Genomic DNA, 27,826 nt, shown 5'->3' on the forward strand with positions numbered 1-27,826 from the left:
TTTGATGGCCATCCCGCCCCGCGCATTCATTCGATCATCCTCCGCGGCGCCTTGTCCTCGCATTTCACCGTGTAAATTGAGCTAGAATAACACGTGCAGTCCCCGGTCCCCGTCGTGGGCCACCCTACCCTTTGTTACATTCTCCTATCGCATTTGGATGGTTTTTTTCATAGGCTACATGATTCACGAGGGGAGATAGAAACCTAAGCTAGATTGTCATCCTCCTAGCTAGGAGGGAGCGGTGCCCTCAAAAAAGGAACTAGGAGGGAGTGGAAGGAACCACTACATAGCTTGGCACCCCCTCAAAGTTAGAAATGTTCACAAAAATTTCGTAATCCCTTGTCACTTTTAGATTCCTATCATATTTGCTTTAATATCATGCATATACTATGAAGCGCCGCACCCTCTCGTACCGGTAGGATTTCTATATAACCCTATTCTCCTAAATTATAAACTGTTTATATAAGGGTGGGCAGAGACCCCCTCCAACCAGATTAACGCCTAACGCGATACAAACCACCACACAGAACGTAGAGTATTACGCTCTCGGCGGCTCGAACCTGTCTAAACTTGTGTTCCTTGCACCTTGGAGTTCCTGATCTCGGCGATACCCTACCTACAACTCACCACCTCAGGGGTATTTCTCGGTGGGCTTAGCGGTAAAATACTGACAATTTCCTCCCTCTATTTTTCTCTAGCTCCACCTCTGTTTGCCCAAGTGGTTTTATGGTTCTAATTTCTCCCATGTGTCTTAAGATTGCATGCTTGCACTTGTTAGAGAACCAACTGCAAACTGAATGTTCTCCATTGCTTGGAGAATCAACAGTAGATTTGCCATAAATTTTTGTTTGGTCTAGAGAATAGAATGGATTGACCTATCACCATTTCAAACATGTCAACTGGCAAGTACATATGCTTGTTATAAATATGAAAGTCACACTCACACCCAACTAAAATCTAGGGTACGAGATAAATTTTTTGAACGGCCCTTATCTGGTCCCCTATCGGCCTCTCCTCGTTGCATCCATTCGTACGCTCCCCATACGATTTGCATGATTCACGATGCGAAACCTGATCTTTCAGGAGAAACCTGTCATCGAGCGGCCTCGTGGCAGGGCTGCACCTGCACCGGCCAGCGGCAACGCCGCTAGCTAGCTCGGTCCTCGGTCCTGACTCCTGAGTCCTCCGGTGACCACGTGGCGCGCGTACCAGTGGGCTGGCCTAGACGCCTAGTGAGATTCCGCCCTCCCCTCGCAGGCGCAGGCGCATCTCCGCCGCACCGGTCCCACCGTCCAGTGAGATTCACCTGCCCCGTCTCCAGCGCTCCTCGTCGGCCCCACCCCTGCAGTGAGGCTGGCACGCAGGCACGCAGCAGAAGAGCGCACAGCGCCTCGGCGCCATCGAAGGCGGACGCCGTCACGTGCTTCACGGCCCTCTCCTCCCCCCTCCTGCCGTTCGTCTCCCTCGGTCTCAGGCCGCGTCTCTATATAAAGCGGCGCGCCCGCGGTGCCGTAGCTCAGGGCTCAGGCAGATCAGTCGAGGCGCCTCCGTCGATTCGCGGTTAGATCGATTGGCGAGAGAGAGAGAGAGAGAGAGAGAGAGAGAGAGAGAGAGAGGCAGGGATGATGGCGAAGATCCTAGAGGGGCGCCCGGCGAAGATGGGGTTCCGGATGCCGGCGGAGTGGGAGCCGCACGAGCAGTGCTGGATGGGATGGCCCGTACGTACTCCTCCCTCCCTCCCTCCCTCCCCTGCTTCTTCCCCTCCGATCTGCCGTTGTCCTTCGTGTTGCGCCTTCAATGTTCTTTGTGCCTCCATTCGGCGCTCCGTGCTACGGGTTTGCGGCCGGCCATCCGTGTGACGCTGGAATCTGATTCTCATCCCGAAAGTACTTTTTTTTGGTTGAGAAACGATAGCTTGTGTTTGTGGGATGGCGGTTCAGGAATCAGGAGTCATGAAATTCTTTTCGTGTAAAGCTTGAGCGCTGCGCGTGCGATTTCTCTCGCCTTTTCCAGAATATATGACGCCGCTTTTTAGAAAAATGAAAGTAGGATGATGCTTTCCATCACGCTAGCTGCGCCACCAAGACTTGTCTGACAGAAACTAGCCTTTTAGCTTGCTACTGTATACACCAGTGGTTCAGTCCAGATGAACGGGACAGATCATATGCGGCTCCGGATGAACGGGGCCGATCATGTGCGGCCGCAGTGCTCTGCGAATTGTATGGTCCTAAAGCCTGCTGTCTTGTAGGCTTCTCTTTCTTGAACTGCGAAACGAATTGGTCAGTGTCTTGTTGCTGTAAAACTGACGGCCGTATACTCCAATTCGCACTTTGCTGGGAGCAGTTAGCGCTTCGGCAGCCGGATCAACGGATCAATTAGTGCAGGCGTGTGGAGTTGGAATCTTGAATATTTTGTTGTTGGAATCTCGAGCCGTAACAGCCATATATGTTGTATTTGACTAAGTTGCCATTAATGAATCAACAGAGTATCCAAAGTTTAGTATTGTAGATTCTTAGGACGTGATTGGTTTCTTTTCTTGGTAGTAGGCACACCAACTGTGATGTGCAATATACCATTATCGTAATATGCCAGTGATGATCTATGAAAAATACATAAATAAGCTGATCCTGCAACCTGCCAATATATATACTAAACTGAATATGATGCTTATTTAGCAAAGAGAATCGTGAAAGCTATAAAATGGTCCTACTAATTTCTGCTCACTTTTGTCCATGCATGTGAGTGTGCACATGAGGCTTTTATTTAAGCATCTTCAAGTGCACTATCATGATAAGCGTTTTCAATTTTCTTTTGAATGTCAGGAGCGTCCAGATAACTGGCGGGAGAATGCTGGTCCAGCTCAAAAGACATTTGCGAGAGCTGCAATTGCCATTTCAAAGTTTGAGCCTGTCACAATATGTGCAAGTGCCAAGCAGGTATCAGATTGCCTCACATCTGCCTCCTTTCAAATGTATTGTAGAATGCTTCATTATCATACATGGAGTATTCAGTTTCACATTTTTGTCTCTGGCAGTACCCCAATGTCCACAAGCTGATGGAACATCAGACGAACATCAGGGTGGTTGAGATGAGCATGAATGATTCCTGGTTCCGTGATATGGGCCCCACGGTGCGTGACTTAAATCTTTGCCTTCTTCTATTGTCATTTACAGTCCGATGTTTTGGTTTGCTTATAGTGTTCCTGGTTTTCAGTTTATCACCCGCAAAGTCGAGTCAGGAATCGAAAAACAAACAATAGCAGGAATTGATTGGCAATTTAATGCCTGGGGAGGTATGTTTTTACTAAATTGAACTATGCATGGTTGCTCTGCACTTTTTTCATACTGTTTATTTCAATTATGTTTTTTGTCGGATGATAGTTCTCTTCTTTTTTCACAAAATAACTTCCTGTTCATGCAAAGGTGCGAATTGTTAATCCATACTTAACAAAATAACTATTCTTAGTAGCAACCGGCAAGTGATTTCCAAAGGTAGTTGTGAGGTGTGGGTCTGGTTAATTTGCTCTAGGAAAGCATGCATAGAATTACTCTGTTTTTAGAATAAGAATTTCTTAACTTCACAAGTTGATGAATGAGCCCAATGTCAGTTACCTTCTTCTCATGAAAGTGAGTGTTTTTCCTACTTCTGCCCTACAGGAATCTATGACGATTGGAGTCTTGACAGCGATATTGCCAAGAAAGTAAGCAACTGAACCCTGCTGCAGAACAAATTGATGTTTGTGATAGGCTATTTTCCGTACTGATAGCTCACTTCACTCTTTCATCCATGCATTTCAGATAGTCGAGATTGAGAGGATCCCTAGGTTTTTGCACAAAATGGTTCTTGAGGGTGGAAGCATTCATGTGGATGGAGAAGGTCATATATTTATCGACAGCAGATAGTTTCTGAATTTCTGTTACTGTTGTCTTGCTAACAAACGGTTGTATTCCAACAGGTACGTGCATCACAACGGAAGAATGCTTGCTGAATCCTAACAGAAACCCCAACATGACCAAACTAGAGATAGAGAATGAGCTGAAGGATTTCCTTGGGGTCACAAAAGTCATCTGGATACCTCGCGGGCTTTACGGTAAACAAGAAAAGTCCTTCAACTCTTAAAGATGTCAACTCCAAAAATTTCTGTTTCCCGCATCTAGACATTTGCCTCACTGAGAAACAAGCTTTCGACCATCTCCCAGGTGATGAGGACACAAATGGCCACGTTGACAACCTGTGCTGCTTCATCAAACCGGGCATGATCCTCTTGTCGTGGACGGACGACGAGAAGGACCCCCAGTACGAGCGGTCGGTCGAGGCGCTGTCGGTTCTCACCCAATCGGTGGACGCGAAAGGACGGCAGCTGGAGGTGGTGAAGATCCACGTCCCGGGGCCTCTGTACATGACAGAGGAAGAGGCGGACGGCGTTCTTTCAACGGTCAGTATCACAGCTCTAAACACGCACCCTGTTCCTGTAAGCAACGCTGATGCCAGCCGTCGCTAACAACTGAGAATCCTCTGGGCGGGGTGGGGTTTGGTTTCAGGGGCACGCCGTGGCGAGGGAGCCCGGCACGAGGCTGGCCGCCTCGTACGTGAACTTCTACGTCGCCAACGGCGGGGTCGTGGCGCCTGCTTTCGGCGACGACAAGTGGGACAAGGAGGCGTACGCGGTCCTACAGAAGGCGTTCCCTGACCACGAGGTAAGCCGTAAACCTACACTGCGCGTTCCGCCTCCAGACGCAACGCAAGGCGCTTCTGTGCCCTGTGGTGGTGTGGGCGGAGCACCGCAGTTTCGCTCGAATTTGAGCTCGGATGACGCGATGAGGCCCGTCATCTTTTGTTGGCTCGCAGGTGGTGATGGTCGAGGGCGGGCGGGAGATCGTGCTGGGGGGCGGCAACGTCCACTGCATCACGCAGCAGCAGCCCGTGCGCCCGTCCTAGGCGACGCGTGCAATGGCTGGCGACGAAGGACATGCTCTGCTAGTACTGTAGTGTTTAGTACTGATCTCGGGTCGTTGTCGAGCTCGCCAATTCGTGCGAGGAATAAGACCCGCCGCCTGCAGCTGGTTGACAAAAAGAAAATGTGAGTGTTCAGGCGCCACGCAGGCGGCACCTTGGAGAAATTGGCACTGAAATTTGTGATGCCGACCGGACCGGCCGGCCGGTTGATGAGTGATGATTCTCACTGATACCCGTCCGGTGACATGAACGGGACGCGCATCGTAGTCGCACAGGTCGTGATTTCTTCTCCTTTTTTTTCGTACTGGCGCGTCGGTTGGCGACGGGAGAAGAATGCCTGGAAAATCACAGCTGCTGCGGCGACTCCCAGCTGCTCTGGGCTCTGTTGCACCGGGCGCTTGGGTTGGGCTTGAGATGCGTGCCGTGACAGGACGAGTCAAAAAGCCTAAGCTTACCTCTCGCTTGTCGCGAGCAGCAGAGGTCTCGTACTTTCAACGGGTCATGGCTGGGCTGCAGTTGGAGTTGGTGCTATTGCACGTCACTTGCCAACTTCCACACGAGTCCTCGTCCCCAAAAGACGAAGAAACAAACGGGCAGACATGAAGACGGAGGAGCCGTCGTACCAAGCACGCCGCCTGCCTACGACGAGCGCGCCGTGCATTCGGAAATTGGAACTCATGGCCACCTTGGGTCTCCCAACCATCGATTTCAGATGTTGAATCCATAAGCCGATCCCCAAGGTCTCATGATCTCATCTGCTGCCCTCAGGAGCTGGTTACTTCCGTGCCCAGCCTTTCCATAGCAACGTGGCATCAGCAGGCTGGCTAGAGGAAATAAACCGCGTGCACCTTGCCCAGGATTCATGATGCAATGCAACTGATGTCACGGCACAGGATCAAGTCAAATAATGCACGACAGGCCAATAAGGCGCCCAAACTTCTACGGCAGGGAAACTAACTGGTAACCAATGAGACTGAATGCCCAAAGTAGCGTCATACCAAAATTTCTGCATTTACAAGGTGGTACAGGCCTACAGGGTTCGCCTACCATCTATGAAGCGACCACAGCCAACGATCTCCGACTCGGTCTACTTGGGGCTGGTGACTAGCGTTTCGGGCACTTGTGAAAACAAATGGTTGCCATGACTACATTTGGTTAACAAACAACACATTGCCCAATGTGCGATATGAACAGTGGATTGCTCAGTTCTTGGTTAGTGGCTCTAGGAACCTGTACCAACCATCTTCAGATCACCCTGCAACAATACGATTGCTGTCATTGAAAGAACATGTAGAGCAGGTAATCAAACTACATACAGGCAAGATCATTACAGATCTACTGAAAGAACCATGCTTCAGAATTCAGAGCTACTGCTTACCGTTGAACTGATGGGTGTGGTAACAGGTTCATTGAGTGTTACTATATGGGAAAATTAAAGCTGTTCTTTACGGGTACGTTAAAAATAAGCATTTTAGACTAGGTACACAACTGAGTTATCTGGTATCTGTAAGCACTTCTCACCTTGGTAACAGCTGGGAGACATATATATGCTGGAACTCTGGAAGTGTGATTCAATTTTGGAAAATGGCATACACCCCCACCCCCAACCATGTCTTCACTCGCATTATCTTGTGATTGAAAGCCCTTCCAGCTCACTTCTATCCCAGCAGTTCAACTGCAATGATTTGGTCTTCAGTTGCTCGAAAGCAGATCTTAACTTCTGTTTTTCCTCATATGTCACATTAGGCCCACTAGAATCCTGAACCAAGAATTGTCATAGAGTGAAACAATTAGATAAACTCTGAACAGTATTTTGCCCCAAACTCCCACAACTACATTTGGGCAAGATAAATCAATTAACCGATTTAGTTTAGCAAGGAGTTTTTCTTTTTAAGCTAGGAAGCATGTGATCAATTGGCAATTTTGGCATATCAACAAGCAAAATGATTTCTGTTTTCTCAGATATCCTCAAAAGTAACAAGAAGTTGAAAAGTGATTCGACCACTATGAAATTTGAAAACCATCAAACGATATGACAATTAAACAAAACAGCTTCTGTTGTTGCTAACTATCACTTACCAGCTGATGCCTTATATAATCCAGGATGCCTTTAATAACTGATTTGCTAAAAGAAAGATTCCTATGGAGTTTCCGGTCATTGCATAAGAAGATGAGTATGGTTGTGACAACACAAACTCGACATGATAGCTCTCCTGGGTAGTTCAAGTTGGAGAGAGATGAAAGCAGATGATCATCTCCTGTTATAAAAGACTTGAGCATCTCCAATGTGCTGCAAAGAACCTTGTCATTCTTGTCAAACATGATGGTGCAGGGCTTGATAAAGTACTGAAATAATCTTGTCTTATCAGGTTGAAAACCAACTTCAATGGTTTTAGACAGATCCTGCAGATAAAACATAACAGGGGTTGAGGTAAATTCCTACTCAAAACCAAACATGTACAGTAGAAAACAATCGGAAACATCTACAACCAGTTCCATGAAATAAATCAGTGGTGTTTTGTGTTCAATGCGCTGTATCCTGGGACTTGCTAGGTAATGCACAAATTGGAAGTTATAACAGAATCTTTGTGATCTTTTCACTCTTATATGCACTATCTGTGAAACTGCGATCTATACTTGTGATGTGTCAACATAACCACCCTTTTGGGTTTTTGAATGAAATACTATGCCTCCCTGTCCTCCTGGACTTGGAGCAAAATAAGGGTAAAAATGCTCAAATCACCCAAGTATCTATCAGAGCTCTAAAATTTGGAAAATACACACCAAAGAAGCATCAACCAAGTAGCCAGCTATAAGCTTTATGGCATCTTCATTCATGAGCTTATTAGTTCCTGCATCAAGTGTAACAATAATTCTAAACAAGCCGTTCATGTTATGCATCGATGGTTTTTGAGCCTGCAGTAAGCAAATGACATGTGAGTTCAATGGTTGTGGTGATAAAACATGGAACGGAACCACTGTTTAGAAAACTCACAATGGCATTAGATAAGCTATTCCACATCAGTTCGAGGACCAGCGAGCCATCACCCATTTCAGATAGGGAAGTTAAGATTAGATGATTCAACGACTTGAAAGTGTCCCAATTTGAGACCTTACTAGGATTCCCTGGAGTAACTAAACCCCCTAGTTCAACAAAGTAAAATACAGCTGTCAGTTGAAGGAAAATAAATAGGTTCAGGTAAGGTAATCAATCAATTAAGAACGAAGTTTGAATGGTTGCTAGCAGAAAGCATAAAAACAGTAAGTGGAAAAGGATGTTCAAGTAATCACCAGGATGAACTCTGAATCTTGCCATTAGTAGCAACAAGAAACTGAGTTGCTCTGTTATCTGTAAACTACCAGCCTTGTACGTTGACTGTAGGACCTCAACGACCCTGAACAGTATGAGGGGTTCCAGTGCATCACCTGAATTTCATAAGTTATAGACTAGCCAGAATTTTCAACAAGAAAATTAAATTTAGTGGTCTATTCCCTCCGTTCCAAATGATAAGTCATTTTGGCTTTTTTAGATGCATAGCATTTGCTATGTACCTAAATATACGCTATGTCTAGATACATTGCAAAAACTATGTATCTAGAAAAGCCAAAACGACTTATAATTTGGAACGTAGTGGGTACAATCAAGCAGAGATTAAGCAAAACAGCTTACTTAAGCAACATGAGGCCAATGGCCTGATTATGTCAGGAAGCAGACTGGGAAAGTAATAAAGGCATGACGTGGCAAGTTCTTGGCAATCACGAGATAGGTTAACAAAAGGGCCAAGCTCCACAGCTCCTGATGATGCTGTCAGTAAAAGACATCAATTCAAAATTAAAAAAGGAATGATAAATAAAATTAGACTTTGATGATCGTTGAGTGGAAATTACATTCAACACCAAATAACTTTATGAAGGGGCGCAGGTTTTCACAGTCCATTGTGGGGAAGTATTGTCCAATTCTTAGAAGCAGCTCCAAAACAACCTAAAATAATCCACATGATCAGAAAGTAGAAAAGTGACAAGGTTTAACATGATCAACATGAGTATAGCAACTTTATATCATTACCAAGCATAATGATTCTTAGTGAATAACAAAAACCAATAGCAAACCTTTGTGACTGAGGGTGCTTTATCAATTGATTGCAGCAAAATTCGGGGTAACTCATGTATCCATGCGTCATAATAGCCCAACACACCTGAACCGTTTTCAGCAAACCATGTGCCTGTTTTCTCCTAAACATATATAAAGGGGAAGATATTATACATCATAACTCAGGATCCACACAATTTTTTTTTGTGACCAAGAAGTTTTAGGTGATTATTATCTTTTACATAGAATCAATTCTGGGAATGTATATGTCAGATTGATACCATGGACCACAATTACTTGCATGTCATCACCAATTTGGTGGTTTTGACTAGACGTCCATCAAGTACTACTTCTTACTGTTGTATGTATATAAAAATGAGTGGCATTTTAGACCTGGCATGGTTTCTAAGAGGCAACTTTGACTCTATCATGATGTATTAGCAAAAACCTATGAAAACATAGTGTGATGAAACATTTTTACGAAGAATATATTTTTACTACTTTCAGTCAGTCCATGAGTCAATCTATGATGATATTTTCTCATGTTGCCAACACTCTCACGGTGCAACTGGTCAACCGAACATGCCAGAGAAGCGATTTGCTGAGCCAGCCCGGGTTCAAGTCAAGGCTAAGCTTCTTAAGATGAAAATCAGGGGGACGTCTCTCCCCCTGGTTGAGTTAGTAGCCAAATTTTAGAAGTTTGAATGAATCTTGTTCAAAACACTATACATGTAATATAGAAGAATTAATACTTAAGCATGTACATGGAAAGCTTAGCATAATGTCAAATAAAGGCACCTACAGGAAGCAGCATTTCTCCAACTGCATCCAAATATGGCAAGATTAGCTTGCAATCCACCTTGCAACCTCTAAATGCATCTGTAAATGCCTGCACTTGAACAAAGTATTTTTATTTTGGTAATGTCATAACATAAAATGTTTTACAGACTAGAAAAGCAAATCAAACATACCTCCAATAAATATCCTTTTGAGTCATCTGGAGCATTGAATATCAGACCCGGTATGCAAGTTATAATGGGGCTCAAATACATTTCCATGAGATCCTTATTGCGAAGTGTCTTTGCCTGCTAAAACAAAAGGATCGTTAATTCCAAATCAATAATGCAAATCCCTAAGGTGGTCACAAAATGGTGAACATGGGCAGTTAAAACTGATAAGCAAGGAACAACCTTTGCGAATAGAGAAGATACAAAATGGCAAAATTCTTCAGCTGGAAACATTGTGCTATCTATCCATGCACTCAAGCACAGAAAGATTTCAGCAATCTTCAAATTGAAAATGAAAAATTTGTCGTCTCCCTGCCATGCGAAAGAAATTCACAATAAGTTATATGCAAAAGATATTCAACAACCAGAACTTTATCCTAAGGAATACACAACTACAAATTTTGAACAGGGCAAATCAATGGTATTTGAACCAGAAAGTTAACTCTGGGCCAACACATCATCAGCAACAAAGTCCAGCCAAATAGTTGCTGAATCATGAATTCATGATCCAAGTATCTTCATAGACATATTACTGTTACAACTAAAAAGTTTATAGACTTATACTACTGCAGCAAAAAATGCTCAAACATGAGAACGGATTCCATGAAAAATTGTGATGCATGTAGAGTTGCCATGCTCAAGCTCAACAAGCTATTTGAACCATAATTGGGAATGAAATTTTATAATTCTTCAGCTCAGCTGGGCTGAGCTTGCTTAATCTTATCTTGATTAGGCTCAAGCATATGCAATTATACATGAATACAAGTGAATACAAACATAGTACTCCCACCATTTTTAAATATGTGACGTTTAGGACAAAAGGAGTGGTAAACACTAGCTAAGAGCCTCTAGCATACATACATACATACATATATTAGAGTTCCTTATTTCTATCAAAAGGTACTATGTCCGTAGATCAAAGTGATCACTCTACCAAAGTCAATGAAATCCTGGCATATTTCTTCTTCTTTGCGAGGAAAAATAAAACTAGCATGATTCTCTTTTGTTTGATCCAGAAGGTATTCAATAAAAAAACATGGTGGTAATATCAAGGGAATATTTTTTTTTACCTTTTCATGAAACAAACGCTTCACGCCCCATAAATTCTTTAGATGTATCAATAAGGAACTTCTCAACCAGTCAGGCCCAAACTGAGCCTTGGATATGGAAAAATTTAACTGAGGTTTCTTCACCACATGAATAAATATCCTACATATTATATCCAGACAATGGAGGGCTGATAACAATGCTTCACTTGATGATGCATCAATAGCTGACTTCGCACAGAGCTCTGAGGCTGAAACCTCTACAGAATTAATGAGAATTTGGACAAGGCTCTGAAGCTTCACTAATAAATTGGGCATTGCAAATGCTCCTGCAGTGCAGAAAAAGTATATAAGACAACAGTAACCTAGCTGAAATGAACAGGAGGACATGACAAAAATAACATCGTATCAGGAACAATGCGCATCAACAAATGATTCATAAAGGAAAAAGGACTGGGAATCTAGAACTGCAGCAGCTGTTTGCCTGTTTATATTATGATCCATAAGGGAGATATCTTTATAAATACTGTTCGTACTTCTTGGTATTCTGAATTAAAACCACCCCAATTTCAATAAAAAATCAATTAACTAACATGAATCCAGGTTACACACTTACCAATCCAATGATAAGAACAAAAACAGAAGTGCTATACTGATAGAGGTATCTGGTATTTTGCTACAGCCTAACTCTTGGCATTCTGTCCTTCAGGAAGGCCAGCAAGTTGGAAGTACCATAAAAAAACAAGAATAAATATAGAAAAAGGTGAGTTGTTTGTGTACTTAATTTCAAGCAACCTCTTATTAGTGATTATATTAATAATAAACATTCAACTCACTCAATTAATATTTATGCCATTCCAAGGTGGTGTAACAACATAAGCTACATAGCAGATTATAAAGCAAAAGAAAAGGAGAGAGTGTAAAAGACTTAACTGCCTACTGAGTTATCTTCATCAGCGGTAAATTTCCAAAGTTCCCTTGCAGAGAGGTCATGAACCTGTAGGTGATAAACGCAGCTTTTAACAACAGAGTATAATTAAGGATGGGCTTTAACAAAGTTATGTCAGGAAGAAACTTCTTAAATAAACAACAGTTCCATGAGTTCATGGTACAAACCTGTCGATTTGATATATCATCATTTTCTATTGTTTTTGCAACCAAAGAAAGGCAATGTCCAAGCCCACTAAGGACACTGTTAAGTTTGTTCCTATCATGTAGGTTGATTCTATCATTGCTCAGTACCGCAACAAAGTTGTTGAACGCCTGTCAGAAAAAAATAACGCAAATAAAACTGGTAATTAATATGGCCAACACGCGTACAATACTAGCACGAGGGAGAAACATCCAATGATAAACATTCATTACTTGATGAAAGCTGGAATACAGAATTAGTTCTGATAGTTGACAGATGCAAATTTTAGAAACAAGTACCATCGATTAAAGAACACAATCATACAATATATCTCTTAACAAAATAATTTCTCCCAGAGCAATAGAGACGACTCGCATTTAATACCGTGACAGCAGCCCACTTACCTGTTCAGCATAACTAGAAAAGGAAGATGGGAAATTGAGAACCACAAGCTCCAAGAAACGGAAAGCCATTAACTGTATATCGATAGATAGATGGGTCATTCCATTCAGAATATTAGCCATCAGCAGAAACAGTGTACTCCGCGTAGATATAGCATTATCCTGCAATAAAAAAATAGTCCACATTTGATGCCAAGATCACAGAGCTAGAAAATTGAACCAATCAGAGCTAGAAGCACTTCAATGGTTATTGGAATAGCAAAAAGAGTAGACAATTCAAGACTGGTGCTTGGAATGGCAGTAAAGAAAGAGATAGATTATGATGTATTTACAAATGCAATAGATAAGCAGGCATTAGACTGTGGTTACAGAGCATGATATCATGAGAGTAAGATTAATCATCACCAGAGCATTTATGTAAACTGAAATTTAAAGATGCATGCAACGGGAAACAACAATAGCAATTTCAATTAAATTTTTTGTTGGTAATCCAGCAATTTGGTAAAAGAGGGAGAAATACCTCTTTCAAAGATGGGAAGATCAGAGACTGCAGTATATTGTATAATGATTCACGGACCACCTTGTCGGTATCGCATATCCTTTCCTGCAGCTTCTCAATTATAGCAACCTTGTGCAGTTTAAGCTCTGTTGGGTGCTTGACAACAATGTCCTTGATTCCATTCAGGGCAGCTTCAGCATAAAGACGGCAGCATATATACAGTCAGCTACTACGAAATCATCGAGACTGCATGCTAGTTTATCTGATGGGTCACCGTGCAGACTAGAGGAAGCTCACCTCGCCGCACATTGGCATTGTAGTGGGCCGTCTGCTGCAGAAGCTCCCGAAGCGTGAGCCCACGCTTGTTCACCGCCATGCCCGCCCTCTCCGAGGCCATGCTCTGCTCCGGCAGCACGATCGCTGGACGCGCACACAACACAAATTCACGACCCAAACTCTAAATTGAGCACCGTGAAACCTCAAATTGCAAGAAAATGAAGGGAAAAAAAGGGGGTTGCCTCCGCTGGCCTTACTTTTGGACTTGATCTCCGTGTTGGTGGCATTCTTCGGCGGCGGCAGCTTGCGCCCGACCTTGTGCTTGTACTTCTGCAACCACCGGAAAGGGCTCGACGCAGTGAGCTAGGGTCAGGGCTCTGAGGGAGCCGAGAATCGGCGGGATGGGGTTACCTTGAAGTCGACGCCGCCGCGCTGCTTCTGCTTGGGCTTCGGCTTCTTCGACGAGGAGGAAGAGGCCGCCGCGCCTCCCTTCGGTCTCCCCATGGCGCTGGCGCGAGAGCAAGCAGGGCGTAGCTACCAAACTCTTGGAGGCGTGAGGAATCGGGACTTTGGGATGGCGGCGGCTGTCGGAGGGGTTTCTGCGTTGCTCTCGCGCGCCACCGGCGGCGCAGTGAGGGAAAGAGCAAATCAGGGCTTGCTCTACGGGCCGAGCGAGCCTATTGCAGCTGGGCTCTATCCTTTGTGGGCCGGCTTATGTAAAATATGTCGCCTAGCTGGGATAGGAGATATGGCAGCCCACGCATCGAGTGGCTGCCGGTAGCATAAAGCAGAGAAATATGGGCTTCTCAAGTTCTAATAAAAAAATAAAAAAGGGCCAATAACGTATGAATTTGCCACTGCCATCTCCAAAGATTAAAAGCGTCAGCTGCTCAGGTAAAATTTCTTCTGGTGGAACCAGGTTCGAGTATAGACTTGGCATGATTGTTCCTATTTTTCTAGATTTATTTTAAGATTTAACCGGCGCTACTCTTTCAATGGTAGACGACGTACTCATCGATAGCGAGACGTCTGTTTTGACTTTATCAATCTCGAGGATGTGCCAGCTCAGTCTCTCGAAGGTGTTTACAGGGGTAGGTTGCGTGCATGTTTGTTAGCGTTTGCGTGTGTATTGTGTTTCTAAAAAAATCTCCAAAGATTAGAAACTTAAGAGTTTTTATAAAAAGAAAAAGAAAAACTGTATTTTTCATCTCTCAACTATTGCGAAAGTGTGACATTGATCTCTTGTGTTTCATTGGGTGCAAATCAACCATTTAACTAACTAAACCGATGTATTTCATCCCTAACTTAGTTTAAAAATAGTTTAGTATCATATAATTTGGTTTAGATCATGTAATTATCTTGCTAATTATTTCTTAGCCACATCTAATATTGAGTCCATCGCTATAATAGTTTGGTGTGAATCAGTCCCGTTATTTTTTCCGATAAAATTTTATAAGACACCCAATTTAGAGGATTTACTGATTTTTTTTAGCTTTATATCTTGAACTCAGCATATTACATTGCTAAACAGGGATTAGTCAGATAATTGTGTGGCATAAACATGCATTAGATGGCACTAAACCATTGCTACTATGGTGGGGATGATAAATGCATCTGCTTAGTTAAGAGGTTGATTTGCTCCAAATGAAACATGAGGGATCAATGTCACACTTTTGTAATACTTGAGGGATGAAAAATACATTTTTTCCTTAAAAAAAGAGAGATATAATCACTGGATTTGTGTATAAAGGTACTATATTATTATTGTGATTCTATCATTACAATCACTATATACATTATTAGAGAAATTACGGGATCAAAGTCTAACTTCAAATATTATGCTAGGTCAAAAACCACACCTTATATTTTGAGACGAAGAAACTACTATCCACGGCATGCCCGATAAGCGGTAGCTAGAATGCTAGCTTAGTGAGATACTCCTGCCAAACTGCCTCGATGCCCTGGCTAAGTTGCAGCAGGTCGGGTTAAAATACATGATACACCTGCCTAGTCTAGCCAGGTACTCCAAAAGACATGCGGCATCTTCACTGAAACTCCTGAAGCTTACCACTGCGTCTTTGAAACTTTGTCACCCCCGCCTGACTGAAGATGCACGCGGTTAACGGGAACCTCACCTTTGGACTCTGCCGCTCTGAAACCTGAAGAAGGAGAGGGCTAAAAATGAGGGCATTTGCTAGGTGAAATTTACAGAAGGCTCCACCTCCACAGCCGACACGGTGACGCAGGCAGCATACGTGCCTGGCCGAGATTAAAGAAAAAGGCGTCGGCGTGCGCGGTGCAGGCTGCGGCAGCACAACTTGGGGAATCCGCTAACCGCCGGCGCCGGAGCCGGAGCCGGGCCGGCGTAATTTTTTTGACGGCCAGGGATCGGCGGTAGCGGCGCACGATGAGCGGCACGTGGCCGCCCGTCGACGGTGCACGCCGGCTTTGCGAGCCTGCCGCGCGCGCTTCCGTCGCCCGGGCAGGCGGCCAGCACCACCAGCAGGCAGCGAGCTCGGCTCCCGAAAGCCACCCACCACTCCGCACAAGGCCGGGGCTCTTGGGGCAGAACGCCCTCGTGCTCCAGCTCGTGCTCTGGCCGAACCTGAGAGGGCGAGGGCGGCCGCCAGGTCACCGCGTACCATAGACTATAGTACTGGTGGTAAAAAGAAAAGGCAGAAGCAGGTAAGAGCTGTCGCGAGTTCCGCGTACCTGCTTTAACAGCGAGGGGTAAAATCAGATCACACTGGAACACTTAACAGTGTAGGCGTGCCATGGCCAACTACTCTCAATTCTCAGGAACTCAAAACCATCAAACGTTACTGATTCTGTGATTCATCCAATCGATCTCTCTACGTACATACTACTGGAGTACGTATAGCTAGGTAGCTATGGCTGGTACTCAGCCGTACGGCCCGTACTTTCCAACTGAGTCACTGCCTCACTGGTTGATCAGTTCAGACGTGAAACTGGGGATGGGTGATCCGTACATACTCGGAGATTTTGATGCATGAGTTTCCACGCGTACAGTGTGCACCGACGACCGGTGCCGACGGCTGCCGACATTTGCGTCTCGAAGAGCTAACTGCACGGCCGGACGTTCGACCGAAAGCCGGCGCGACGGGATTCGCCCTCGCCGGCCGGCCGCGTCCATGGAAGACCGTAAACAAGCAGCGACCCTTCTTCTTGACATGTACTCCTACCTTGAAGCTACGACATGCTCCTACCGTTCTACGAATCTCGAAAAGGCAATGCCTGTCGTTCACACTCTCGACGTGCACTTGATTGACAGTAGCAGATTCATCAGCTGCATTGGAGCTTTAACTCCGAGCTTTCACACACCTCGACAGTACACGGCGTGCAGCCGGGGGGCATGCAAAATGTATACGTTAGCCTTGACTTCAGAAACATACAAGTTATTACTTTTATTTTTCGGTGTAGTGTTTGTAATGTCAACTTTTTTGGGTTTCCTTGCCAACACATTTATTTGATCAGTCGACGAAATATGCAGAGCTAGCACACATGCAAGTTCAAACTTGAAAGAAAGACTCTTGGATGCTTGGGTTAAGTTGATACCTTGGTCAGGCGCAATCAGGACCAGTCGATAAACAATTCCTAGGGCTTGTTAAAGAAAACTACCACGGGCGTACGGTTACAGCAGATATTCTCAGTCCTTTTCTCGGCTTGCTTTGACTGCATATTCATCCATCCCTAGCTAGCTGTACTACCTACACACAGCTTCTGAGCTTCAACCATTGCATCCTCTCTTCTATAAAAGGCCAACAACCCCCACCCCCTGCTTCCTCTCTCCTCTTCAGCGCATTCTTCTTCCTAGCTTGCAACTTATAGCATCACACACACGACCAATCTATCGAATTGGGTATAGCTTGTAGGAGAATCTCAAAGCATGAGCAGCAGAAGAACCAGAAGTGCAATGAATCTTCTTGTAGCTGTCCTAGTCATCGTCTCCTTGCTCACTCTGCACGCCCCTGTTGCCGGTGCTCGACACGGTGAGTTCTTGTCCATCTCGTCGCCGTCGCAGTTGACGACGTTCTTGAGATTTGCCTTGATCCGTTGCTGATGAGTCCATCTCCACTGTTCTTGCAGTTGTCGTGCTGAACCCAAACAACAATGGACTGAACAACAAAGGAGATAATAAGGTAAGTGAAAGCGTCCAATCTGCTGCCCTCACCGTCCCTTGTTCACAAATTAGAGCAAATTAATCCACTGATAGACGATAGATACTTGATTACTTACTAGAATGCCTGTGTGATTGCTTGCAGAACCTCGCAATGGTGCCGGCCTCGGCGTTGACTGATGATTTAGCAGCGACCAGCAAGGGATTCTCAGGGCGGAAGCTTGGTGCGCCGAACAAGGAAGAAACCAAAACCGCCATGGGATCGACGACGACTTCAGCAGGTTGGCGGCCGCGGACGGTGGAGATGCGCGCGGCGAGGAGGCACGGCGACGCGGCCGCCGAGCTGTACGACATGCTCCGGAGGGACTACGCGTGGAAGGCGAGCCGCCGGCGGCCGATCAACAACGGCGTCAAGCCGTTTCAGGTGAAGAAGCCCTAGATGTAGCTAGGCTTCCCGGGCACTCGGCGGGGGGGGGGGGGGGGGGGGGGGGCATGGTAGTAATTCGATCGGTACATATAGTTATAGAGCTAGCTTAGCAGCTCCTTTCGGGGATTTAGTTGCTAGTCCTAGGTGATTAGGAGGGTCAGTACACTTAGTTGCCTATACTGAATAATGCCATCCGGCCAGCCTTGATCTAGCCTCCAAGCTGGAACAACCTGTTTAGCCCTGACTGCAGTAGCATGAATCATATTCATGTGCAGATGGGCAATTTTGTAATTGGTGTTCATGCTTGTTGAGGATAGATGCCATGTAGTATAAACATCTGCACCAGTATCAGGTTTGCAGGTGTCCTCATATGCTTGTAACAGGTTCAGTGATGATTTACATGTGTCCTCACCAATTTACGGTCATGTAGTTCTATTGCTTGCTCGCATACCAGGACCAGTTCATGGCCAACAGAACCTGCTTCAGTGATCCTTGCAGCAGAGTAACACGGATCAAATAGCAGCCATTCGGCAGGGATGTTCATCTACAATAATACATCAACAAGTAGCTAGCAGCAAATGCTATATCAAAGCTATACCTTCATTCCTCACTCATCATAGTGTCGTAAATTACAAGCCACTACCGAATCCGACAAGCCATTAGCCTGCTAGAGATAAATAAGAACAGCAGGGCATGAGGGGGACAGACAGCAAGAGGAGGGAGAAAGAAGAGAAATATTTGAATGAATTTAACATGGACTACCAAGGGCTGGGCTCAAGCGTGACACTAAGGGCTAAACTCAACAGGCAAAAAGAATGCAGGGGCAAGCACATTCAGAATTTACAGCAAAGGATTCTGTAACCCCAGCCTCGGTCTTCCCTCAGACGCCTGCGGTCGGCCTTTGCCATCTTCACGGGGCTGCTGTTCCACTCGTTCTGTAGTCTGTGAATCAGAAAGTTTATTTTGCTTGAGCAAATAACTTCGTATATAAAGATGACATAACATATATGAAGAATGCCCTGATAGGTTGAAAGGTTCAGAAACTGCTATGAGCCCAAGTCAATACAAGCAAGCACTGGAAGTTACGCAGTAACAATTAGGATAAGGAAATTATATCAATGCCTGGCTGATATTTCTTTAGCCAGGGGAATTTATGTTGTTGACTATTTAGTATTTACCATAATAGAAGAACAAATTCAATGCTGGTCCATTCAGATGTACAACAAACTATGAAGTTGCTTATAATATATGGGGCTAGATTTTATGAATTACGGCAGAGAGATGTATATCGGGAAGGAATTAATTTGTTTAATAGAACTAAGCAGCAACATTGCAGGGTGACAAAGCAATTCTACGTTGAAAAAAGTAACAGGGTTGTCTTCACTTACACTGGAAATGCAAAGGACCGAGTACTTGTTGTGCTACTTTCTGATCGAAGAGAAATGTTGCCAGAATAAGGTATGTGACCAGAAGGTGTTAGTGGACCTGACGTAATGCTAGGACCAGAGAAGCTGGATTCAAAGGGATTGCGGATAACAGTTTGCGCAGTCACTTTTGCACTGTCTGGTCCATTTTGTTGAACAACAGGTTCTCTTTGCACAAGAGGTGAATTCTTATCATCCGTGACGTCCTCACTTCTTTTTGTGCCAACCTCCACATCTCTAGGGTTAAAATCACTTATATCCTGGGCACTATCAATCTCAATTTTTTTACAGCTCTCACTTTTGCCGTCACTAGGCTCTCCATTGCTGGTAGACAGAGATGTGGCTATACCTGTTTCATGCGCCGCATCAGTTTTCACATCGGTGAGACTTCCTCTCTGATCATTACATTGTTCAGATGCTTGAACATCCAATGTACTTGAACCTGCTTCAACAGAATCTGACCTATTCTCTTCAATTATGGCTTCATCTATTTCAATAGGATCAAATCCTTTCAGTGTTCTGTTGACAAGATCGCTAAAACTATCTGTCTTTTCAACAGGACAGATGGGTGCTATAGAAGCAGCATCCACAATAGTAGGGAGAGAGTAATTAGGTTCCCATGTCTCGTCTAATGATCCATAGGCAATAAAGGGGTTATAGTGATTAACTTGGTTGGATCCTCCCTTATCCATTGCAGCACTGACAACAACTTCTTCAGGTATCGCCACTGAGAAATCAGCAGCAGCTGATTCTACTGTTAAATCACTGTGATTGATGTTACTGGTCTCTGATGCAATACCAATTCCAGTTTCATGACAACCATTCGATGAAACCTGTAACAATATCAATCATGTTATGTGCTCCAATGTAGATAATGGTATATAAGTGAAGAAGTAGTTAAAAATTATATGTGCAGCTGTTCATTTATCCAACCAAATAAACTGAAGATGTAATACTAAAGTTAACAGCTCATATATAATCATCGAACAATTATGAGACACATCAATGGGATGAACGAATTTTTAAGGATTAAAGTGGTGATTATATATATGCTTTGCAAATGTGTTTTACTGTAAGTTAAGTAGTGGTATACCTGATGTGCTACTTCTCCATTGAAAAAGGGCTCCAGATTTTCATTGCTCTTGGATGTGACACCGCCAACCTGATGGCAACCTTGTGCACCTTCATGTAGTGATTGTTTGGGATTTGGTTTCTCATCATTTGAATCGGTAGAGTTAGTTGCAGTATTGTTGTCTTCAAGATTACGCTCTTTGCATAAGGAGTTCTGTTCCCCAGTATTGCCATCAGTAGCACACATGACTGGTAGAATAACTATTTGTGATTTTAATTCAAGTGCAGTTTTCGTAGAGTCAGCTCTCATCTCTTCCCCAAGGTCATCATTGGTATCTTCCGAGGAATCAAAGTTTATTGACACCTTTTGATCTACTACCTTTTCCGTTGAAGTCTTTTTATCAGGAAAAACTCCTTCATCAATGCAGACATCCTTGACAAAATGGCCACCATAATCAGAAGAAAGAACTGTGTCTGGCAGTTTGATCTCTACAACATCCTTGTCATACGAGTAATCCTCAATGCATGTCTGTCCGGTTTTACCTCCATTCTGATGCTCACCCTTCACAAAACTATGTTCAGATTGATTGGTTTGTTCAACCATTTTATCCGCCAAAAAACTGTGCTTACTTTGTCTTTCAGACTCGTAGTCTAATTTAGGACTGCCATTGGATGGAAGTTCTTGAAAAATATGACTTTGGTAAGACCTTTCATCGTCTGCGTTCAGGTACCAAAATCAACCATTGAGAGTGTTGACACAGAAGGAAAAAAAAGGAAACAAACGTGCCATAATCAACATTTATGGTTTCTGGTTTGAACAGTCAAAAAATGACCAAAACCATTTCTAAACTATAGTAACTGATGACCAACCCAACTTGGACAAGATAAATATGGAAAGAACTCATTAGGATGAAATTAACATTAGGGAACCTCAGCTAAGTTCATCTTTAGCTTCTCTTTCATTTTAGTTGCGCTGTCACTTTCATCATATGCAAGCATTAAACTTTCATTCAGCGACTCAAAACTCTGAAATCAAGCATCTTGAATGCACAATGTTTCTGTCATAGAGAAACTCAGAAAAAGCTATTTGCTTAGCTAAGATGTCGTTGGTAGTCCTGAAGGAACAAAAGCCAAGAAGCGACAGTCTTCCTACCAAATAAAGAAGATCATGATTCAATACAAATAGAGTAATGTTTTGTATCACACTCAGGTCAATATAAAGATTGAGTTAAATTAAAAATGATTGCAGTTGGTATATGATGGACACTCCTATGAGGATTAAAGCATAAAACATTAGGAATATAACAGGCATATAAAAGCCAACAAAATTGATGCGGCATTATTTCGGAGCATATTGCCTGCCAAGTGAGATAATTTCACAAATAATCAGAATCAGAAAGGAAATTAACTATGATGTCATGGATTCTAGCAATCACATGGTCTATCAACGCACATTTGTGAATTCAGTTAGCCTAGCAAATGAAATGCATAATCCTATCAGATCACAATCTATCTACAGATTACCCTTTGAAGGCATAATCAGGCTTTCCCACAGCCCAAAAGTCCAAAACCAGGCTACCATCAAGAATCTCAGAAAATCAGAATGCAACCCTGCTTAACTGATGCAATTAAGCAAATGCTTCACGAACACAGAGTAAAATGCAGAAGACCGGAGGTGAATCTCACTTACCTATCTTCATGATCTGCACATACAGTATCTTTAAGTCCTAGCCATGCCTCAGCAGCTGCCTCTGATAAATATGCTGATTATTTCCTGCAAAAAAAAAAAAAGATTCAGAAGTCAAATACTCCCGCCGATCCACCCAGGAAAAAAAGTGCGTGCTTCCTGTTCTCCAGAATGGAGGACAAAAAGCTGTGTTTGCTAATGCCGATGTCCATCTATCCACAAACAAATGCCGTGTTTCGCGTAACCTAAGATTCCCATGGGAGGAAAAGTCTCGCAGCGTCCTGATAGAACCAGACGCTTTACACCCTTTCAGAGACACCCAGAAAAGAAGAGAGAAAAAGAAATCGAAAGACGAAACCATCTCGCAGAAACATAATGTTCAAAAGGAAAGAAACTCTGAAGAGCAAAGGCAGATGCAGCGACCGGCGTGCCCAACAACTCCTTCGCATTTCGCCTCACCAAACATCGGGCGTTCCCAGGGAGAGAGTCAGCCTCAGTGTACACACACATACAGCTAGACAACACAACAGAGAAGCAGACAAGGCACCGGATACTAAAACTAAAACCGCAGGCTTCTATACGCGTAGAAGCAGGGACGGGGGAAAAACAAAGAGTGGCTACCGGACGATGCACAGGAAGACCAGGACCTGGGTTGGATCAGAGCATAAGCACGCCCTCCTGATTTCTTCCTTTCCCCTCGCGGAAGGAACGAGGAAGCAAGGAGGATGGTGAACAGGGGAAACAGGAGGGAAACCAGCACTCGCGCCACCTATCCATCTCAAGAAACTGGCAAACGGGCAAAGCGCCCGGAGGAACTCGGGGACTCCGGTGGCAGGGCTTTAACTGAGCCGCATCTGACTGTGTCGGTAAGGCGGAGTAATTACATAGGACTGTGCGGCCCAGTGGAGTAACTACGTGCAGGCAAGAACAACACACCAAGGAGTAGCAAACAAGAGGAAGCTTGGATCAAAGATTTTTCTTTTCCCTCTCTTTTTGTGATAAAAAGGATTTGCCTTCAATCCGGTATCATGAAACATGCATCGAACCAGTGCTGTCGAATGCTACTTCGACGATCCTGTCACTCGTCTACCAGCTCTTCAGATCAGAGTCTCTGAAGAAATAAACGAAAAGGATGTGTGCGCAAAACGAACAGGGAAGATGAACAGAACCAAGAAACAAAGTCCCCTCCACTCCTCACTCACATGCAGAACCAGCCATGGACGAAGGAGAACAGCACCACGAGAAGATCAAAGAAAAACTCGAGTCGGGGGCAAGACGGAATGAAGGATCAGGCAGGAGCTCTGACCTTTGTGCGGGAAGACGCCGCCGCAATTCTCTTTCTCTTCTCTGCTTCGTCGGCCAGAAAGGAAGCTCCGGGAGAACCGCCGGGAGCAGCGGGGGCCGGCGAGGCGAGGATGGGATCGCGGCGGAGCCCGAGAACCCAAAAAATTCCGCAGAAAAAGAATTTCCCGGAGCGGAGGGTGGGGACTTAAATAAACGCCATTCATGAGAGGCAGCAGAGCAGTGCAATAAATTTGATGCGCTGGGGTTGGCAATTTTGCGAGTAGACCCCTCTGCGGGGTGCAAGAAACGAAGCCTTGGATCGCTTCGAGAAGAAGGGCCTGCGAATTTTTTTAAGCGGTGTGGACTGCGCGCGATGTGCAGGTGTCGGTTTATTATTTAGTCCACGGAATTCTGCGTGCTTGTTGACTTGGTAGGCTTGGCATGTACCATTCTGGTTGTTTCAGGGTTCCTTTCGTAAATGCTCTAGGTACCCAAGAGTTGTTCTTTAATGTTTGAGGCACCGAAGTGTAAGTTTTCTAGAACACAATATTCTGAACAGTACAATGCTACTATATGCTTAGTATGCTACTACTAGAACAATGAGTATAGTACTCTTGTTCATTTATTACGAAAGGAATTTTCATATGTAGCAATAATTTGTTTTTTCCAAAAAAAATGCACTGATAGCTATAATTATTTACTGTCTTTTGTGTTCGGAAAGAATAGCCACAGCATAGGTAATGATCTATGGAGATCACTGTGATACCAGTCGAAAATAGAAGTGGGCACCCAGACTTAAAAGGCACTGTATAGATTGAAAAAAAAACAATAGTCTCTTAGAATACCACATCATCGTCCGAACAAATGAACAATGGAATTCCATACAGCCAAATGGAAGCACAGCTCTGTCCTTTGCACCAACAAAAAACAGATAAAAACACATTAAACGGCATATGGGTCACCGCAAAAAAAAAATATCATATGAATCGCATTCCAACATGCTGTTGATGGTGCAAGCATGCCTAGTAGTTGTCAAGATATCCCCTTTCAGAAAACGATCTTAATTTTAGTTAATTTTTTCCTGACAGCAGGCAGGTGTACTTTAATTCTTTGTAGAGGCAGATTGAGAAACAATCTCTCTCCCCCTACTACCCAAAGTAGACCTTAAATAAGTTTAGATCTTACTCCGTGCATGAGATTGCATTGCATGGTAGTACTCCAAGCTGTACTGGGATATTAATATGTTCTGGGCAGGGAAATCTTTTGCTCAGGGTTCTCCCATTGCTGTGCTGCTGTACCGGGAGCAAATCTGTCCGTTGATACGCTTCAGCAGAATCACTGGATAAGCTTGGAAAGTACTGCGGTTCGGGCAGTAATTACGCGAAAGGCCGGGGTTTACATGCGAAATGCGTCGGAGGAGGTCAAAGAAAAGGAGGCCAAACGGGAGGAAGAGACAGCTCAGCCGCATTCAAGTACTCTAATGTGATTGTCTAGTCCACCTCCATGGACCCCAAATCACTGCACGGAGAGGAGGAAACCCCGGAAAACCATGCTCTCAGAAACCGAATATTTTTACGATGAGATTAGCATGTACAACTCGAAAATATTTTTGCATGGGCCGAATTTTTGTATGTGGAGAAGACATCGATCAAGTGAATCTGTTTTAGCACCATTTGATGTTAGATTTTACAATGGAGAGCTGCTACCATGGAAGAACCATTGAGAGTCCAACGGAGGGAGCGCCCTGCTCATTATAAGCTACGAGTCCTAGTGCTACAAGTTTGGCGAATGCCTTGCTCATTGTGGGCTAAAAGTTGTAGGCAATAATTCTGGCGAAAGCATGTTGTTGATGCCAACTCGAATAGCATTTCTCAGTCACACCTACGACTATCGAACATGAGCGATATATGATCTAGAAATTTTTTTTAGGACTAAGGAAGTACTTTTACTTAAAGTCTGTCTAGGTCGAGGTTTTGTACTTGGACCATCGATGTAAAAAATCATATAAATTTAACAACACAAGATTAATATTTACTGGATCCTTTCTTTTATAAATCCTCTTAATCACATATAACTCTTCCAATTTAAGATATTGTACTTTGTACAGATGTTGATGACCAAACTTAAACGCACAATTCTAGATAAACTTATATGATAAGAAGAAGCAGCCAAATACTAGTAGTTTAATACTCTCTTCGTCCTAGATTATTAGTCGTTTTGGTTTTTCTATATATATATATCATGCCTAGGTGTATAGCAAAATTAATTTATCTAGAAAAGGTCAAAATGACTAATAATTTGGAACAGAGGGGTGTTATGCTGCGACCTCAGACCTGCACCAAGTCTGAACTCTAGAACATGTCCACATACCGTTGGCGTTGAGTGCAACCAACCTCAGTCGCCATCTCCTCAGTTGACCAAACCCCCATTGTTTTATGCTAATCATCCTGTTTGTCTCGCAGGAGGATCACAAAAGAGGATTAAGCAGCGACCTTCCGGAGATCCTCGAGTCATGACATGATCTCGCGGTGCCCCCAAGGAGGCCTCTTTTTGGGCCGCCAAAAAGAGAGGCGACGGTGGAAATCATGCCATTGACTTGTGCACCTCTAGGCATGGGGGTGGTGAACCGGATGATTGGCTGCCGCGAGCCTGCGCTTGGAGGCCAGGCCACTACCGCGGAGGAGAGTGGTGGTGGCAGATTGGCAGCGGAGGAGAGGAGGAGACCTTTCTCCGGACGCATCCGTTTGACCCCGGACGGCTTGCCATGATGCCGGCCATCATGCCCAACCCGTTCCGAGCCTGGGCCTCGACGTGTGTTCCAGCCTGCAGGGCAGGTTCCCTGGTTCCCAGTTTTGGGACTGGGGGGAAAGGTTCGGAATTGGTAAAGGGCCTGACGTCATGCCGGTATTTCACGGGCATTTTAGGCCCCGTTAAAAGTGTAGGAGTATGAGGTGATTTCTGCAGATAGTTCTTGGAGGATTTGGGTTTGGCTGGTAATGAATGGATGTGTCAGGTTTTCCATCTACAAAATTGCTGTGAAATTATTTCATTTTAAAACTTGCTGGGATGGTAAGTACCTAGAAATTGACAGCTTAGAAATGGCCCTGGCAGATTAGAAAATGTAACCTGAAATCGCTGTTATTTTTCTTGGACGGTGCTCTGAAATTATTTTCATAATTGAGCTCTGCAAGAAATTGTCAACTTAGATTAAGCAAATTAAAAAAGGTTTGGTTAGTGTGGGAACCGTAAGATAATCAGAGAGCTTAAAGCGTGCACTTGACCTCGTGCCGCCTGCGTGTTATATATAGACAGGAAGAGCCCCTGGCGTGGCTTACAAGGTTTCCTAATTACAGAAGATTTGTTACGTATTCTAGATGCATGTGTTACAGATTCATCTAATACTCCCCCTCAATCACAACTTTCCTAAGTTGAGATGGTACTTGAAATTCTCCAACTTTCGTACACTTAAAGCTTTGGTGAAACCATCTGCCACTTGACGTGAACTCACACTTTCACTGTTTCTTCCCCGATGACGAACTCGGCTTTGTACATGTCGCGCTTGGGGATGCATGACAGATTAAACAAATGGCCCATCTCTATCTGCACTGAGATTTCAAACCGGCATAGCACTCGGCACGAGTTTTCTTTTGCGATTCAAAATGTAGTAAAGAAATGTTTCTTTTTCTCTTGTGAAAAAACTAGCATGATGGGTGCACAGAACAAGGCAATGGGCTACTACTCCAGAACAGTAGGTCCTCTCGCTCTCCCTTTTGCGCGGGGAGAGGCTGCCTGCCCGGGGACACAAAGGGGCAAGCAAAGCCTGCCAGCAAGTTGAAGGTGAGGTCGATTGGCTGGGCAGGCAACACCTCAAAAGGCAGGAATTGGCACGAGCATGCTTGGGGGTCGATGTAGCGGTGGACCCAAGGGATAACGAGTGCAGACATGGGTAGCTCTTGCTAGGTTTTGTTTCCTTTTCTTCATGTTCTTTTTAGAGCCAGCTAGCTAGTTCCACCTTCTCTATTACTGATACTGTACTCATCACGGTAGATTTCCCTGCAGGCCCTTAAAAAAACCAAGCTACTTCCTCATATCATAACGTGTATAGTAGGTTTGTTTTAAGCCACACCTTTTTAGCTTTAGCTATCGTTATCTAAGATGTCATATAAGTTGGCACCACAAGGTCGATTACTAGATCATTGTAAAACTATTTTTATGATGTATAAATAATTCTACTTAAGATACATGAATTTTTTATAGGTATTGCTAGTCAAAGTACGGTATTGATAGAGAAGGGTAGTAGGGAAGCAAAATCCTATCTCTGCCTTTGGATCACTGACGCGTGGATCTGGACCCACGCGTCAATGATCAGGGAGCACACCTTAAATGAA

The 27,826-nt window shown here is 44.2% G+C and overlaps 4 protein-coding genes across 6 annotated transcripts; 2 read left to right on the plus strand and 2 right to left on the minus strand.

The window, feature by feature from the left end:
- The first annotated feature begins 1,415 nt into the window (after positions 1-1,415).
- Positions 1,416-5,230, plus strand: LOC112899733 (agmatine deiminase). The gene is made up of 10 exons (XM_025968318.1): positions 1,416-1,718; positions 2,823-2,936; positions 3,035-3,130; positions 3,214-3,292; positions 3,657-3,700; positions 3,798-3,876; positions 3,956-4,090; positions 4,200-4,435; positions 4,542-4,697; positions 4,849-5,230. The coding sequence occupies exons 1-10, from the start codon at positions 1,623-1,625 to the stop codon at positions 4,936-4,938; spliced, it is 1,125 nt and encodes a 374-aa protein (XP_025824103.1). The 5' UTR covers positions 1,416-1,622; the 3' UTR covers positions 4,939-5,230.
- Positions 5,231-5,893: 663 nt separating this feature from the next.
- On the minus strand, positions 5,894-14,029 carry LOC112899732. Of its 2 annotated transcripts, none has more exons than XM_025968316.1 (20): positions 13,819-14,029; positions 13,665-13,737; positions 13,429-13,551; positions 13,153-13,322; positions 12,636-12,794; positions 12,216-12,362; positions 12,033-12,096; positions 11,124-11,428; positions 10,237-10,365; positions 10,018-10,134; positions 9,849-9,935; positions 9,067-9,189; positions 8,845-8,938; positions 8,627-8,761; positions 8,248-8,382; positions 7,952-8,100; positions 7,741-7,872; positions 7,036-7,359; positions 6,478-6,715; positions 5,894-6,211 (listed from the first exon to the last, which is right to left on the minus strand). In XM_025968316.1, the coding sequence occupies exons 1-19, from the start codon at positions 13,909-13,911 to the stop codon at positions 6,581-6,583; spliced, it is 2,694 nt and encodes an 897-aa protein (XP_025824101.1). In that variant the 5' UTR covers positions 13,912-14,029; the 3' UTR covers positions 5,894-6,211; positions 6,478-6,580. The 2 variants fall into 2 exon arrangements, with proteins under 2 accessions (XP_025824101.1, XP_025824102.1); XM_025968317.1 differs by having other exon boundaries at positions 10,018-10,131; positions 13,819-13,911.
- A 2,865-nt stretch (positions 14,030-16,894) lies between these two features.
- LOC112900005 lies at positions 16,895-17,999 on the plus strand. The gene is made up of 3 exons (XM_025968700.1): positions 16,895-17,417; positions 17,515-17,567; positions 17,691-17,999. The coding sequence occupies exons 1-3, from the start codon at positions 17,315-17,317 to the stop codon at positions 17,982-17,984; spliced, it is 450 nt and encodes a 149-aa protein (XP_025824485.1). The 5' UTR covers positions 16,895-17,314; the 3' UTR covers positions 17,985-17,999.
- A 476-nt stretch (positions 18,000-18,475) lies between these two features.
- Positions 18,476-23,654, minus strand: LOC112900004. Of its 2 annotated transcripts, none has more exons than XM_025968698.1 (5): positions 23,461-23,654; positions 22,158-22,241; positions 20,490-21,184; positions 19,361-20,229; positions 18,476-18,914 (listed from the first exon to the last, which is right to left on the minus strand). In XM_025968698.1, the coding sequence occupies exons 2-5, from the start codon at positions 22,165-22,167 to the stop codon at positions 18,806-18,808; spliced, it is 1,683 nt and encodes a 560-aa protein (XP_025824483.1). In that variant the 5' UTR covers positions 22,168-22,241; positions 23,461-23,654; the 3' UTR covers positions 18,476-18,805. The 2 variants fall into 2 exon arrangements, with proteins under 2 accessions (XP_025824483.1, XP_025824484.1); XM_025968699.1 differs by having other exon boundaries at positions 20,490-21,616; positions 23,461-23,653.
- Positions 23,655-27,826: the final 4,172 nt, after the last annotated feature.

This window comes from Panicum hallii, chromosome 7 (genome assembly GCF_002211085.1).
Source record: "Panicum hallii strain FIL2 chromosome 7, PHallii_v3.1, whole genome shotgun sequence".
Lineage (NCBI taxonomy): Eukaryota > Viridiplantae > Streptophyta > Magnoliopsida > Poales > Poaceae > Panicum > Panicum hallii.

Excerpts from the sequence above, each read along its gene's own strand:
- LOC112899733 (XM_025968318.1), top strand. The coding sequence starts at position 1,623 with ATGATGGCGAAGATCCTAGAGGGGCGCCCGGCGAAGATGGGGTTCCGG. Across the intron at positions 3,131-3,213 it reads TCCGTGATATGGGCCCCACG|TTTATCACCCGCAAAGTCGA; the intron begins GTGCGTGACTTA and ends CCTGGTTTTCAG. Across the intron at positions 4,698-4,848 it reads AGGCGTTCCCTGACCACGAG|GTGGTGATGGTCGAGGGCGG; the intron begins GTAAGCCGTAAA and ends GTTGGCTCGCAG.
- LOC112899732 (XM_025968316.1), bottom strand. The coding sequence starts at position 13,911 with ATGGGGAGACCGAAGGGAGGCGCGGCGGCCTCTTCCTCCTCGTCGAAG. Across the intron at positions 13,552-13,664 it reads CACGGAGATCAAGTCCAAAA|CGATCGTGCTGCCGGAGCAG; the intron begins GTAAGGCCAGCG and ends GTGCGCGTCCAG. Across the intron at positions 7,360-7,740 it reads ACTTGGTTGATGCTTCTTTG|GATCTGTCTAAAACCATTGA; the intron begins GTGTGTATTTTC and ends TTTTATCTGCAG.
- LOC112900005 (XM_025968700.1), top strand. The coding sequence starts at position 17,315 with ATGAGCAGCAGAAGAACCAGAAGTGCAATGAATCTTCTTGTAGCTGTC. Across the intron at positions 17,418-17,514 it reads TGTTGCCGGTGCTCGACACG|TTGTCGTGCTGAACCCAAAC; the intron begins GTGAGTTCTTGT and ends CTGTTCTTGCAG. Across the intron at positions 17,568-17,690 it reads ACAACAAAGGAGATAATAAG|AACCTCGCAATGGTGCCGGC; the intron begins GTAAGTGAAAGC and ends GATTGCTTGCAG.
- LOC112900004 (XM_025968698.1), bottom strand. Across the intron at positions 20,230-20,489 it reads ATGGAGAAGTAGCACATCAG|GTTTCATCGAATGGTTGTCA; the intron begins GTATACCACTAC and ends ATATTGTTACAG. Across the intron at positions 18,915-19,360 it reads CGGTCCTTTGCATTTCCAGT|ACTACAGAACGAGTGGAACA; the intron begins GTAAGTGAAGAC and ends TCTGATTCACAG.